Genomic DNA, 16,569 nt, shown 5'->3' on the forward strand with positions numbered 1-16,569 from the left:
AATAGAAGGCTCTCAGGCATGGAGATGCTAATCTGTAATGTTAATTGGTTCTATTACGTAATAGCAAGGCCAATAAGGAACATTTTTTAAAACATTGTTATCCACTAATAAAAATAAAGCGATGATGACCATTTACAACCGATAAAATAAAAAACACTAGATGATAACTTTACTTTGTTGAACTCCTTATAACTGGCAACCAAGAAATAACTTCTGACAACTGCACTTCTTACTTCTCACAATCACACGTATCATTGGTTTACAATTCTTATATTCATAATCTCTTCTTTACCTCCTTTCAACAGACCATTTAAAATTCCCACCCCCAATAATACAGAAGAAATATACTTTTTATTAAGGTACAAACGATTATCCCTTTGCTGACCTTTAAACCCACTTAACAAGCTGGCATGCATGACAGAGAGTGAGTAAATAAACAAAGCACGGCTCAGAAGGGTGGGTCACTTGCTTTACAAACTCAACAGAAATTACAAGGTGATCGTTTTGCCTTTTATGGTAGATGTCAGCTTCCATGACGACGAAATATAGTCAGTGAAATGTATATTCCCCATTAAAAAGCCTTATATAAACCCAAAGGATATCTTGAATTATTCTCGTCCTTTAAATATCCTGAGATGCAAAGGTTTAAGTTTGAACATAACTTTATGTTTGAAGTTACCAACTCTGTAAAAAAAAAAAAAATGTTAATAATTACGTTTAAGACAGGAAATACCACACCAGACAAACTCCTGCACACCTGGCAAACCCTGTTGGTCACTTTTTCATGCTGAGCGACAACTTGAGCAGCACAGTTGATTTCCATTCCCTGTGACACTTTGGTAAATTGTAAATGAGTACCCCTAAATCTGTCAGCTTAAGTAACAAAATATTTGAAGATGAAATCAAGACCTTTTTTTTTAAATATCCTCTAACAGGAAGTGGGTGTACTAGTAGACTAATAGACTGGAGGGTTTCCTCCAAAAGTCACACTTCTATGTCTGGCTCACATAGTAAAGTCTTCTGCATATGTGTTATTTGTGTTTCACTACAGAATCTGTCTGTGTACATGCTCATGTACACAATATGACTTTGTTATACACATATAGAAAAAAAGTCAGAGCAAAACGTCAGATCTGAGAATACATAAAACTACTTGTGACTCAAAAGTCCTTGGATTTAAATATAATTTTTAACCAGAGAAAGATAATATGTGGGTGGACGGAAAAGCTCCAACAACCGTCTAATTCCTTGGCTGAGCAAGACAAAGTGAACAAATCATATGCATGCAGGATCACCAGATATAAATACTTTCATATCTGGTAGTAAACACCTATGCATGTGAAGTTTTGGGTCCAATTGATATTTTACTCTCACTTCAAAATGGGGCCTGAGATTAAAGCACAAAGAAAAATATTGATAGGGTATTGAGATAGTAAAGTGAGATTCCTAAAATAGAAACTCATGTGCACATACAAGCGTATGTGGTAACAGGACAATTAACACAATAAAAGATAATATGCATACAAACTGGTGGTTTGAACATTTGCAACAACGGTTCCAAAGGCAATCATGTTTATGTCCGTTAAGGATTTCATACAGGAGAGGTTGTGGCTAAACTGTCACCTGAGTGAAGTATTGCATATCCTGTCTTAACTCACTCACAGTAGGGCAACATTTTGTTTTCTCTTTTTACATCACTTCAAATCCCAACCCCTCATTCCTCTAACCTGGCAATCTCAACTGTATTTGAACCAAGTCAGGTGTCATTTATTTCCTGACTGGCAGCTGTAAGCAAAAAAAGGAGACTGATGGAGGACAAATATCCCGTATCCGCTTATGTGTCTTCACATACCTGTCTGATCCTTAAGAACACCCTAGAGTTGGAAACTCTTAAAGTATACTAGCCATTTCTTGACTACTTAGAAGTAGTTACTGTAAGTGAGAAGAAAACTGCTCTGTTAAATATGAGTATGAGACTGCATGGAATCTGTTTATTGTTCATTATATAAAGTATGGGAGTCAGAAAGTTACCTGAACCTACAGGAAACCCTCTGTACTCCAGATAATTAGACATTTATTTTGTCTGGTCATTGTGTCAAATCATGAATCAGTGCACTGTTTCTTTGTTTTTTTTTAAATTCATCCGTAATCCCAAAGGGCCACTACTAAAGTAATGGAAAGTAGTGAAAAATCCGGACAATGTTGAAGGTCTAGTAAAGGGCAGGACATGCATTATCAAAATGAATGCAGAATATTTTTGTGTCGTTTTTCCACTGGGTTCTTTACACATTACAATTTCAGTTACCTGTTGCTTTTCTCCTCAGGTGGGGTGAAACCTGCCATACACCTTGCTGACACAAACTCATCAGTCAGAGCACTTACTGCTAATCCAAGTCAAACTGTTGACAGAGTAATTGTACAAAGAGACACACCTTGTAATGATGATGTATCATTCAGTTGGAGACATTCGGCCATCATATAGACAAAAACCTGGATTAGTCTAAAGAAAATAAGACATATATACTTATTATAGAAAATAAAAGCAGGAATACTAATCCAAAAATGCCCCTGTTTCAAAATTCAACTCACCATTTTGAGAGCTATTGCTAAATATCAAAAACTAATCACATTTACAGTATTTACCTACTGCAATCTGTAGTCAATCCTGAAGGGAGCAGCCGAAAGAAAAAGAAAAGGAAGATTTGCCTAATGAGGTGCTTATGTTGTCTACCCTGTATTGTAGGGTAGAAAATGCAAAGGTATAAATATGTATATAATGCATAAATGGAAATTACAAGAAATAATTCATGCAGCACTTAATTATACTTTTGCACCATGAGTTTTAGAGAAATGCTGTTCTAATCATCTGTAAGTGTGAAACATGTGGCAGAATTGACAATAAAGTTGACTTTGACTTGTATAGGTGAAACATAGCCATGCAAAATATTGCTATGCAATGTAGAATTTTTTTTTCCACCATCCCTTATACGTAACAGAGAAAAAATAAGTAAAAGAGTCAATACAGGGAACACTGTGGCAAGTGGGCTATAAATCCAGGTCTAAAGGTCTACTTGCCCTTTCACTTACTCAAGCTGTATGTTGAGTGACATGCTCAAACACCAACCTCTCTGCTGCTTCAGACAAAAAGGGTCTGTTCCCTCTGTGGCACCGCTGGCTGAGGGAAACACACTCCAACACAAAATCAACCTACTATTCTCTTACAAATACACACCTATTCACCTACCCCACAAGGGATTCTCACCTTCGTCTTGGCACTGTGCAGCCAAAAGTAACAAAAGTAAGCTGAAGGTAAATAAATCTGCAAATCACTGGATTCCTAGAAAAGGTTCCTAAGATACCAATCGCATACATATAATCAGAATACACATGGCTAATCTCGATACTCAATTTTCCCTTTTTTTCAGTCATCTTTCAATGTTTACATTTTGCACAATGCTTTCCACTTCATGTCTTTGTCAACTATTTTATCTATCAAACAATCGGTTTGATCTGAAGGTCCATCTGTCATTCTGCTACAAAGTTCCTGATTCCCACTGCAAAAATGCTTCTACATACTTAGATTTGTATGTTCTGTTTATATCTGTAATATTTGTTTATATGTATCATAGTCAGCTCTGTTGTCAACATTTCTGCATGTACTTGACATACAAAGGAATTGAGATCCCACGGTGACATGGCATTAACAATAATAATAATGGAGAGCAAATTAAACAATAAATATTTGATATCCTTCTGAAGTTCCTTTATTGATTTTTCTGATTTTTGCCACCCCGAGTGCTGTTAGAGCAGTGACGTCTGTGCCATTCTTACTGAAAATCACATTGAATGAAGATATCTTTAGCTGATAGATGTTACAAAACATAAAGGATCTTTTGTAACTGTTTTTGTTGTTTCTGTTTGTGTTGTGCAGCTTCTTCATTTAATCTCAAGGCAGCAGGCCATTTCAATCCATTCATGACTGTTCGGCTAATCTCGAATTTCCCTCACTCTCTCAGGTAGCTTTATTTTCCCCCTCAAAAACACAGGTTTGCTCATTCTAGAAAAAAAACAACCCATTACATATGAAGCTCACTACCGTTTCCCCTTGTTTGCCTCATCACACTCAAAGAACACATTACTCTTTCAGCAAATGAAAGTGAAGTGATTCCTGCTGTTTCACTGAGAGTCGTGAATGAGACTCCCCAGCGCTCAGTTAAAAAAGTCTTACTTGCACTCAACTTCAAGCACATCTTTCAAATTACTGCCATCTGATTCTCCAACAAAGCTACTACTCCTTCCCTCGACATCATAATGAATGGAGACGATTACTCATCCAGATTCCAGTGAAGGTGCTACACTATGCTTCTGTCACTGTTATATAAGTAACCCCCTCATGAAGTCAATGCAGTATAGAGGAGTCAGTGTTTGACATGTTTAAGTCCCACAGTCATTGCACCAGGCTGTCAAGCCTTCCTTGTCCTATTTCACAAATGATGAAACAAATTAGCATGCTGTCATTGCATCTTGGGTATTCTATATATATATATATATAAAAGAATCCGCTGATGTGATAACATCAGCTTTTGACTGTTGTGTGTGCAGAAGGGTTGTACATGAGGTTGCGGACATATGAAACCTTTCTGGTTTACTAATCATATGCACGGTGACTATGTAGAGGTAATGGAGAGGAACATGAACTTAGATGGGCCGCTGAAATGTGTAACAAATGTGTAACAAAGTTACATTAAGTGCAAATGTTGCCACAGTGTTTCGATTTGAAAAAAAAAATATGTGTGTCCACAGGAAACCGATGTGGGGGATTAGTGGCTGACTTGCTCAGTGACTGTCATTCAGTTTCAGGTGTTTGTGATATCATGAAGGCCTCTAACAAATACAGTAACGCACGCACACGCACACGCACAGACAGTTGACTCACAAATGACAAAATGCACCTGAGTCTAAGTGAAGAACTGCTTTACTCAGAAAACCACACACACCCACACCCACACCCACACACACACCTCAGATTGCATAAATTATTTTTAACTCTTTTTTTTTCCCCCATGAGAGACTGACGGGCTATGATACAGCATCCCAGAAGCAGCGTCACAGTCTTTGTCATCACCGCTGTCGGGCCGTAAATCAAACGGGAGACGTTTCCATTAAGCGATAAAACACCATTAACTCCCTTCGCATTTGATTTGGTATTTGAAAGAAATTAATTTACAACGTGTCCTAGACTAAACAAAAAGCGCGCCGGGGACCCACCGGCGACCGGGTCGCGCGTAATGAGCGCCGTCGCCGGTGCGCACCGGTGAGTCACCCCTACAGCTCATCTTACCCCCCCAAAAAGTTACCAGATTTTGAGGACTGTTAATGCATCACAAACGAGTTACGACAAGTCGTAACTTTTAATCAGACGCTGAAAAAAAAACGGGTTCATTCCTCGGTATTCGGTTTGAATCATCGAAAGCTGGCAAAGAGAAGTTCTCTGGAACCGTGCGCGCGATTACTCATAAAACTGTCCATCTTTAAGGAGAGGCAGGCCGGCGTGCTCAGGTAGATCCAAGGATGTTTTTAAAAGTGGATGAATTAGTAGAGGGAGGAAGACAAATCGTCGTTGGATGGGGGGGTGAAGGGGAGGGGGTGGTCGAGAAGACACTTTGGCACTGTGAGATTTTGAAATTCCAAAAAAAGTTCAGTAAAAACAAAACAAAACAAAAAAAAAAATCAAACTAACCCCCCCTCCCCTCCCCTTGTTTTGACAGAAGTCCCGCGGACTCGTCTATAAACAATTATTTTTCAAAGTTGCATTACGAGTCGATCAACCCCCGGCAGCGGAAGCAGAAAAAGTTCTTACCGAGATACCGACGGATGTCCAGCAGGATTTTCGGGGGTCCTCCGTTCAGCTGGTAAAAGAGGGAACCGAAACAGAAGAGGAAGAGCGTAGCCATGCAGAAACCATAGCCTCGCAGGGAGAATCGGAACGGGATCGCCGAAAGCAGGCTGTACTTTTTGCTGGTTCGATCTCGGATGTGGTGCGGAGTCTGGTTATTGCTGTGAGGGGGACTGCTGCTGTAATTCTTCATCATCTCCTCCTCACAAAGCGCCGTGGAAAGTCACCCATCCGCATGTGGAGTGTGGAACTTGTCGCTTTGAGATCATTTGGGGCTGACAGCCAGTAGTTTGGAGTCGCGCAGGCACCGAGCTCTCATCAGCTGCCGCTGCCACGGGGCGATTTTTTTTTTTTTTTCGCGCACAGCGTTTCGCCTCAGCTCAGTCCCTCTCGTTTCAGCCCGTTGGATGACTGCTCCTTCCTTATAGTCTCTCCAGCGAACTCAAGGGTCTATCCTTCTGCTCGGAGACTTTTGGGTGTCAGATTACTGAACGCGGAAAACTTCAGCTCATGCGGGATTTGGCTGGAGGTTCAGCGGCCCTAAAACAGCGACATCAGGCGGTAGAAGACAAAACGACTCCGCATGATTTTATCCTCGTTTCAAATCGTAATGAAAATTTCCCTTTTGGAGTTAAGTATAATGGTTGCGTGCGCGTCTGCGTGGATTCTTAAGTTTGTGCACTGAGACTTTCTCTTTGCCTTCAGGCCAACTGTTTGGACTCACAGTCATATATCTCTCCACAACAGAGAACAACCTATCATTAGTCTACACCTGCAGATGGGACCCAACCATGACCTCCACAAACACTTTCACTGCTGGAACGTGAGCAACAGCGAAGAGAATGAAATTAATAAGTGAAATAAGTGGTGTGGCGGATTACAAATTAACAATATTATGGTGATCGCATTGCATTTTTCTGTGATGCAACAGACACCACCCTGACTTGGAAATAAAAAAAAAAACACAAATGTACTCACCTGATTATGGTGTCATCATTTCATATTATTGATATTTTTCTTGATATGGTCTATAACTATATTATACTGCCATTGCAAATATTATCTTGTCAATCTTTTAATGTTTAAACTATGGGGCTTTTTTTTTCTAAATTTGTTGTCTTTTGGGGATGTCAAAGTAATAAAGCGTTTTTAATTAAATTCAGATTTTTCTACAGTAATTTGAATTTTATGTTCATATGCACAGCGGGGAGAACAAGTATTTGATACACTGCTGATTTTTCAGCTTTTCTTACTTGCAAAGCACATAGAGGTCTGTAATTTTTATCATAGGTACTCTTCAACTGTGAGTGACAGAATCTAAAACAAAAATCCAGATCATTCTTTGGGGATGCTTTTCTTCAAAGGGGACAGAACGACTGCTCCGTATTGAGGGGAGGATGGATGGGGCCATGCATCACAAGATCTTGGCCAGCGACCTCCTTCCCTCGGTAAGAGCCCTGAAGATGGGTCGTTGCTGGGTCTTCCAGCATGGCAACAACCCAAGACATAAAGCGGCGGGCAACTAAGGAGTGGCTCCATAAGAAGCATCTCAAGGTCCTGGAGCGGCCTAGCCAGTCTTCAGACCTGAGCCCAATAGAAAATCTTTAGAGGGAGCTGAAAGTCCATATTACCCAGCGACTGCCCAGAAACCAGAAGGATCTGGAGAAGCTCTGTATGGAGTAGTGGGCCAAAATCCCTGCGGCAGTTTGTGCAAACCTAGTCAAGAACTACAGGAAACATCTGATCTCTGTAATTGGCAATGAAGGTCTCTGTACGAAATATTAAGTTCTGTTTTTCTGATGTATCAAATACTTATGTAATGCAATAAAAAAACAAATTAATGATGTGTTTTTCTGGATTTTTGTTTTAAATTCCGTCACTCACAGTTGAAGAGTACCTATGAGGAAAAAATTACAGACCTCTACATGCTTCACCAGTGGGAAAAGCTGAAAAATCTGCAGTGTATCAAATACTTGTACTCCCCACTGTAATTGAAAATAGCATTTTATATTTGATTCCTCATATAATTAGGACTATGTTAATATTGTATCTGTTACTCTCTTTCAATTTCTTTCAATGACTTTCAAAGCAATTAATGTATTTTTATTAAACTATTTTTTTCTCAAACCAGTACATTGTGATCTCGCAATAGCCCTGACATATGTATGCAGTTATCAGTTGTATTTTGAAGCACCCTGACCCAAAGCCAACAGATTTCACGTTTGCGCAGGGAGACAGACACCCTGACGCAGGTTGATATTCATGACAGCCAAAATATATTGACAGTGACTGCAAATACTGCAGAGTAAAATTTTACCAGATCATTATAGATATGTTGGTTTCCTCTGTATAAATTTTATATAAGGAGCTGGCAAGTCAATTCTGCCACCGACTGCTCATATTTCAATGCGATCCAGCACTGGTATTAACATAGATATCAGCAAACATTAAAATGGAAGGAACCTCCAGCAAAGAAACTGAGCACTGCAAGACTTTCAGTGAGCATAACTCCCTACTGGCATGCATTTACCCTGTCAACCTTGTACTTACAGTATTTTTAGTGAGCGTTTGACAGACATTCGTCCCGATTTACTTAAAGCAGCTGTTATAAAACATTTACTGGAGACACCGAACCAAGACGGTAATGTGATGACCAGCAACAAGCCAATAGGCAACTTTAAATTCATTAGTAGGATCACTGAAAATGTTATAACTGTACAATGAAAACGCTTTCCTCAAAGCAAATATCCTGGAAGACTTTAAACCTGGCTGTTGAGCAAACCACAATTCTGGAACCAATGTTATTTGAATCATTTCTTAACTGGGGCTAACCTCATATGAAAATAAGTTCTCAATTGTTCTACTGTTTTTATAGACATAAGCTCAGTGTTCAAAACAACTTACCATGATTTATCAAAACAGTGTTGAAAAGAAGAATAAGCCTGTCTTCGTTAAATTGCTTGAAAACATTCAGCGATGGGAGAAAGCAATAGATTATCTTGGATAATGACGGATCAAAAAAACATATCTGTTTTCAAATTCTACAAAGTGATTGTCTCCGTCATCTAAAACTGACCTAAGTTTGTTTTTTAAGCATTGCCAATAAACATCCAGTAAGAGTGTGTTCTCATTATTGGAATTTTAGTGTCAATCTTAAGCAATCCATCGTCTTCTCATTTGAAATAATTTCACAACTACATTTATCTTGTAGAATAGTCGTTTTAGCATCATTTTTTATTTTATTTTATAACAGAGCTGAGTCAGTGTCACTAATGTACATTGACAGATGAATCTCTGATTTAAGTTTTATCATACTGATAATATTATGAATACTAAATGTCAGGTTGCCCCTGGGGACTGATATACAATGCATCAAGCAGAGGGCAGGGAGTTCTTTTGATAGTCGTCTTTTCAACCTGAGATAACGTGAAGTGTTTGTTGCTTAAGGGTAAGATTGCTGGACAGTACCGTCTATTTAGAGGTCCTGGCTACAAGCAAACAGGGAAACAATTCTGTCCTTGTGCCTCTTAAAAGGGAATGTTTGTGCAGTTGTGTCTGTGTGTAAAACCTTGATCAAACTTAGAGTCCATGATATGGTGTTTACCTTCAGATTTTGGTATTCCATGACATCAGATGGGAAATCAGCCTCATCGTGGAAAACCTTTGCGTTCTTTTTTTTTTTTTGACAGCAGCTGCATTGGAAATGCAGCCAGACCTGGAGCTGACCTGCAGCATGAAGCAGCAGAGGAGCTCCATTGTTCGTCCTGAGCAGATGTGAATTGTTTTCTAAATTAGGTAACACAAGTCAGGCACAAAAAGACAGTGTTTTAAGTTCATTTCAATCACAGCACTATTCCAGCTGCACTATTGACAGAATTAAACAGAGTTGCCTTATTCAGAAAACTTGTCCACAACCCAGAATGGTCACAGAGCTACTTTTATGTTTCCAGCACCAAACTGTAGAAATATGGGTATAAAATATAAAATTGTGAAATATAACCCCCCATTATTTTATTTTAGAACTGATATCAATGTCGGAGAATTCAATTAGTAAAAACACACTGACTTACCTTCGAAAAAAGAGCACAATTAAAATGATCACACAGTTAAATACACAAGTAATTATTTAAGATCTACAACGAATTAACCTGAATAACCCAAAATGACCTCAAATTGGTGCACATGTACTTTTAAAATGAGCACTCGTACAAATATGAAACATGTTACGTAAAATGTAGGGTTAAAGTAAAGAACGCTGTGTTCAGAAGACTTTTCATAAACATTTAAATGAATGTGGATTTTCACTCATGAAACTAGAATAGGCTTTGATTAATTTGAAATGCATTGGCTTCGGCTTTCCATGTTCATATAAATACCATGATACAGAATCTTTACTTGCTTCGAATTATCACAATAATTTTTCATCTCATATCACCAAACCTTGAGAAAATCAGTAGTCAACTATGAATTTCACTTCTACAGTACATCGAGTGTGTGAAGAACCTCATCATAATTTTTTCTAAACAGTTAACACACATAAAAAAGCTCTCTCTGTTGGTCCAAGTGAGTAAAAGTACATAATGAATCAAAAGACCAGTGTATCGCAAGAAACGGTTTATTATATTTCAGAATGACAAGTAGCTATGGACTTTTATAGCTTCAATACACAAGCAAATTTGTATGGACAATCATTAAGTAGATGAAAACCAAATAAAATAATTTGTACACATATTTTACAATACATACTGTAGTTCCTCACTGGCTTAAGCAATATGCAGTATGCAGGAAGGTATTGCTATTCATATAGTACAGCTAATTACAGGTGATATGCTAAAAAGCAAAAATAAGTTATTTAAATATCAATTACATATACAGAATGTGCACCAGCTGTTAAGCATTTCATATATGTAATCAAGAGTGTACTTTTAAGACTGCCAAAAAAATGAAAATGAGAAATTGGAATAGGTTGAATCATGAATGATTATTAAACTTGGCATTGAAAATACAATGCTTCAGCTAAATACCAGCATAACCCACTTAAACCCTTTACAATACCTGACAATACATGGCCATTTATGGACCTCCAAACAGATATGTAGCCAATTTTACCTATAAAAGAGTTAGACTTACCCTCTAAAGTGCATTTACAGTGTCAGTATTTTTATTCTTTACAAAACACTTCATGGGTCATTTTGCTGTTGTTTGTTCCAGAGCACACCTTTGACTGAAGAGGAAAAAAGGCATCAAACATATGCCCACTGCAAAAGTCTTTAATTTTTAGCTATATAAAAATGTTTTAAATATGAAATCCTTTGAATGAGACTATAGTTCAGTTCTAACGATGTGATGTTACGGAGAAAAAAAAAAAAAGTGGGGATGCTCATACCCCGTTTCATGCAACATGTCCAAATGAAACTGGTTTGTTTAGTTTTATTATGCTCATTTTCAGTTTTGTCTGGGCCGAGAGACTTTGGCACAGGCTGACCCAACACAGTGTTTCCCTGATGTTCAAGACTAAATAATTGTTCTTGTACATGCTGACCTTGGTAATCAGCTCTTAACCTGAAGTGACGCTTTTCTTTATCTCACACACACACACACACACACACACACACACACACACACACACACACACACACACACACACACACGCACGCACACACACTCACGCATGCACACACGCACGCACACACGCACACACACACGCACACACACACACACAAATCTTCAGACCGGCATTCATGATAGTTCAAGACAGTCTCCTCTCCAGCTTTACATCACAATTTCTGCTGTCTGTTGCGCTTATAGTTAATTTCCATCCAGATGACAGCTATGTCTTTTTAACATGTCCCTCCTGACGCTGTTTGAGTTGAGGAGGTTGTCAGGATGTAAAACATGGGGTGACTGAGCTGATTCTGGGGTTAATATTGTGGGCATTAAAGTATAGCTATACAGTATAAAGTCATTCTGAGGCCTTTTCTCCCATGTGCATAACTAACATGATCTGAAATTTTTTTCTGTTATGGTCACAGAATTTATGTCATGATTATTTGCCAGACTCCTACACATTCAGAAAATAAGCTCATGCCTTTAACACGCTTTAGCCTCACTCATGGTGCAGGCCTGGTCAATGTTGAATCTGTTCTAGCTTTTCATTCATAATGGTAAGGCAACTTAAATGTGCTTGGATACACAGGGAATGTACTGTTGCTATGATAGCTGATTGTGGTTACTATAGTAAATCAGAACGTTCTGTACGATGCATATTGGAGCAAAGTGAAAAAGGATGTACACTTCATCATAGATACAAAGGCTTATTCTCAGTTATTTCGGCAAAGATATGACAGAGAGCTGGCCTTTAACAAGTTCTGACATTCCAAAGGCAAAACACAGTTTAAAACAAGCTTCATGTTTTAATACAGAAAGATGGTAGAAAAACCACCAGCAATTAATTGTTGGTGTTTCAATTTATGTTACCTGAAAGTCCAAATATCTATTAGTGGGAATGAAAGCTTGACTAAGTAGCAAATCACTTTGGCCAAATTACTCCCTTAACATACCTTTAAATAAATGTTGGTTTGTCACAAGAGATGAACACGAAGCACTTGTGAAATATGTAGGAAACAAACAGTCTTTCATTATTAAAAACAATACATAAATCCTACAAAAAGTGTGCTGTTAGTTTTCCCAAAGGCAATGTCAAGTCTTCAAGAATTTGGAGGGGTCTTTAGAACAGAAGCCATCCCACCAAATGAATCTACAGTATTTTTTTTTTTTTTTTCCAAAAAGGCATCTGATGACTTGTTTTGGCTGTCAGAATAAAATCCTTATCGCCGTAAACATTTGAGAAAAGACAGTGATAAAAAAGACAAAATCATAGAGCACGTTAACTCTTTTGAAACCTGCGAAACAGGAAATAACATAGTGCTGTGGTCACTTGTGCAGTCTTTCAGAGACCCGTGTCCGATCCGGCCGTGGTTACCTCCTGACCAGAATAAATGAGACACTACTGACTATTGACCAGGAAGGTGATTTGGGGGATCCGACTTGACATGATTAGGACTCCTCAATGTGTGTGTTGACTGTTTGTGCCTCGCTGATCAACCGTCTAGCGTGTCTTTCATTTTGCACCCCCGCCTCCCAAATACTCCTTTCATTTAGCAATGCCACGCAGCTCAGAGTGTTAATTCCCATCGCAGCCAGAGACGAGGTGTACATGGGCAGGCCGATAGAAATGAGCCAATCAGAGACTGTGCTGATGTTACCTGAGGGCAGGGGCTTCCGGCACATCTCTGTCAAACCTCCAGCTGGGATCTAAAAGACACATAGGGAAGATTGTAAATAAAGAGCACTTTTCTAAAATCAACTTTTTTCAATTTTGGGCAGTGCCAGTCATTTGACCTGAAAATACATTGTTAATGCCTACTATGAAGTTACACTCAGGTTATTCCTCAACTGAATCTCCATGTTTTCACACTTTACCTGCATCTGGTTCCATACAAGTATTTAGGGTCAACAGTCCAGAGCAACAGAAAGTGTGGAAAAGAGGTAAAGAAACTGGTTCAAGCAGGTTGGAATGGGTGGAGAAAGGCGACAGGGGTACTATGCGATAGAAGACTATCAGCCAGAATGAAAGGAAAGGTGTGCAAGACAGTGGTGAGACCAGCGATGCTGTATGGACTAGAAACAGTTAAAATGACGAAAAGACAGGATGCAAAACTAGAGGTTGCAGAGATGAAGATGCAAAGGTTCTCTTTTGGAGTGACCAGGATGGATAGGATCAGGAATGAGTCTATCAGAGGAACAGCACATGTTGGATATTTTGGAGAGAAGGTCAGAGAAGCCAGACTGAGATGGTTGGGTCATGTACAGGGATAGTGAATATATTGGTAGATGAAGCTGCCAGGCAGGAGGTCTAGAGGAAGACCAAAGAGAAGATTTATGGATGTAGTGAGAGAGGATATGAAGTTAGTTGGTGTGAGAGAAGAGGATACAGAGAATAGGGTTAGATGGAGAAGGTTGATTCACTGTGGCGACCCTTGAAGGGAAAAACCGAGAGGAGAAGAAGACCTGCATCTGGTTCCATAAATAAAAACAGACAAAATTAGGAATAAGTCAGGGGGAAATATAGCGGGTGCCTTACAGCCATGCGGTGTTGTTTTCGCAGCTCTTTGACCCGGACCTTGTCCATACTAGAGGCCACATCCTTGACGGGCTGATCCAAGTCTTCTGAGTAACGCTCAACGAGAAGCTGGGGGATCCCACAGCGGCCATGCTGCAGATGATAAATGACAGACACAATGGAGGTGAACATGGAAAGTGGAATATACTTTATTTAGGTCATATGCAACTTTAAATACTTGTCTTATTGTACATTGGTTAGAGACTCCAAATTGACTGATATTTTCCTTACTAATGCTTCTAGCAAGTACCTTTAGGAAATTTTTCAACACTTCTAAGAATTAACAGTGTGAGAGTGAGAGTCTATCTCTATGAATATAATGAACATTATCATGCCTTATGCACAGTCTATGCCCTAAACCCTGCTGTAATTTAATATACATTTTTCTCCTCAGAGATTAACGGAACCTTATTTAGCAAAGAAAATTAGAAGATGTAGAGAGACAGAGGAGAAAGATAAGTGCACAATATAGACAATTGTTTAGAATCGTAACAGCGGTGAATGTAAGATAAATAAAAGCATTTTTATCTGAATATTTTTAACTTGTTTGCTTGTGATGCAGAGCTCGGACCCAATGTGTTTATAGAAATTTAACTGTTACATAAATTAATTTCAATGGCTGCTTTCCAGGGGAGGCCTGATTGTGGTTGGCAATAATATAACTTCAGGATAAAAGCCTGGGTGGATGGAGTAAAGTATTCTTTCAGAGAGACAGATGGAGGAAAAGTTATGAGGGCAAACACTTATCAGAAAGCTCCTTTATCTCTCTGGGTTACATAAAATCCTCCAAACTGTTTAATTATGTGTACAGATGGATTGCATTTGCCTTAATAACCATGTATAATGAATATCAACTTTCAGTCTTTTGCTTTTCTTCCCGTTAAAGTGTTACAAGCCTCATAGAAAGTTATAATAAAATACAATAATAATGATACACTAATTTTCTTCAGAATATACTAAAACAAAGATATCGGAAATTTAATATCTCAGAGCCAAAATAAATACAAAGAAGCACTTGGTAGGCACTCAAAATCTGTGGGCAATACTAAAGACAACTTTTTTGTAGAGAGAGGAATGTTCTAAGATTCTTTATAGAGTTCTCTTTGATTCCTGATCTGTATTCTTTGTAGAAAACAAAAATGGAAGCAAACATTCAATATCAGTGCAAATCTTATCTCTGAGTCTTAACACAGTTCACAGATATCCTGAAAAGAAAGCTCTGTGTGATTGAAGTGTGGAACACATCAGCTGTCTGCAGGACAGAATTAGGACTCTACTCAGTGAGTCGTAGCTTAGATGAATTGTTTTGCAATGCACACGTGGAACTGTAATGAAAAACACAGCCATGTTGATAACAGGAAAAAATGAGCTTGGGTGGATCTGATTGTGATCAGGTCAGAGAATTTGGAACCAGTGCTGACCTGTAACCTGTTTCTCATTTCCCATTCCGAGAATTTCTGTTGTATGACTTCGGACAAGATTGAAGCTTGACTGACTATGCTCTAATATTGTGTGTCTACCATAGCAAGTAGTTAGTCTACCAAAACTACGCCTATCAGCTTATAGAATAGAATATATTAATCCTAAAGGAAATTCTTTATCCCGAAGGAAATTCTCAGCGCCCAAAGGGAATCCGGCAAATCCAGCATAGCTGTGTTGTGATCCCAAGGACCTGTTTTTACCTCATTCCATGACTCCTGTGAGGGTATACATGTTTACACTGCAAGAGGCAAGGGTAGGACTGTGTTTAAAGGGCCAATTTTGGGATCAGTCATGTTGCAGAAGGTTTCATAACCCCGTCTGCCTTAAGTAACCTTCATCTCATTAACTTAACAGTCTAAACCGCATCAATTGGATGCTGGCTGCAGTGTTTTTTTCTGTGGCTCCAGGCAAAGTATGATTTTCACACACAGACACACACGCACACCCAGCTTTACTTCTTAATAAAGCTTTAGAATCTGTTTGTTTCTATTTTTATGCTTAATTAGTTCCAAAGCAAGCTACTAATGTGATTGGCCTAAACACACAGCCAAGTAACAGTAAAGTTATGGGTTAAGGGAGGCATGTTATAAAGCTTGACCAAAGATGTGAGGCCAGACGAATAGTGTCTTGTTGTACCAGAGGGTAATTTTCACTTAAACTGTTGAAATAAGGCTGGAATTGTTTTTCTTAATTCATTGGCACTTTTGTCTTTTTTATAGAATTTCTGGCCTCATCTCTTTACGAAGAGTATAGCCGTATTCCAGAGATGTAAATGCAACAATACTGTCTATTTCTTTATTGCCACATTGTAACATATGCTGGGCTCATTTTATGTATGCAATTTATTTTTGGATATTATTTGCTTTTTAAAGTGCAGTCATCATCACAGTCTATTCTAAATGGCTCATAGGATTGAAGAAAGGGGGTAAACACAGCAATTTTAAAAGAGACACTCATAGGATTAGGTCATGGTTAACTTGACTGATCAGTCAAAAGAGACAAACATGGA

The 16,569-nt window shown here is 38.6% G+C and overlaps 2 protein-coding genes across 14 annotated transcripts in view; both read right to left on the minus strand.

Annotated features, from left to right (window-relative positions):
• Window positions 1–6,483, minus strand: part of usta (uronyl 2-sulfotransferase a) — a 53,281-nt gene extending 46,798 nt beyond the window's left edge. For both annotated transcript variants that reach the window (XM_086167175.1, XM_086167174.1), the window contains exon 1: window positions 5,861–6,483. In XM_086167175.1, the coding sequence (XP_086023301.1) occupies window positions 5,861–6,092 (232 nt within the window). In that variant the 5' untranslated portion in view covers window positions 6,093–6,483. The remainder of the gene's footprint in view (window positions 1–5,860) is intronic.
• A 4,015-nt stretch (window positions 6,484–10,498) lies between these two features.
• The window catches only part of sash1a (SAM and SH3 domain containing 1a), a 165,417-nt gene continuing 159,346 nt past the window's right edge, over window positions 10,499–16,569 (minus strand). For all 12 annotated transcript variants that reach the window (XM_086167647.1, XM_086167637.1, XM_086167636.1 and 9 more), the window contains 2 exons: window positions 14,040–14,171; window positions 10,499–13,210 (listed from right to left, as the gene is read on the minus strand). In XM_086167647.1, coding sequence (XP_086023773.1) covers window positions 12,953–13,210; window positions 14,040–14,171 — 390 coding nt within the window. In that variant the 3' untranslated portion in view covers window positions 10,499–12,952. The remainder of the gene's footprint in view (window positions 13,211–14,039; window positions 14,172–16,569) is intronic.

The sequence above is a fragment of the Fistularia commersonii genome, chromosome 20 (genome assembly GCF_037954325.1).
Source record: "Fistularia commersonii isolate RoL2024-O1a breed Wild chromosome 20, RoL_Fcom_v1.0, whole genome shotgun sequence".
NCBI classification, from domain to species: domain Eukaryota; kingdom Metazoa; phylum Chordata; class Actinopteri; order Syngnathiformes; family Fistulariidae; genus Fistularia; species Fistularia commersonii.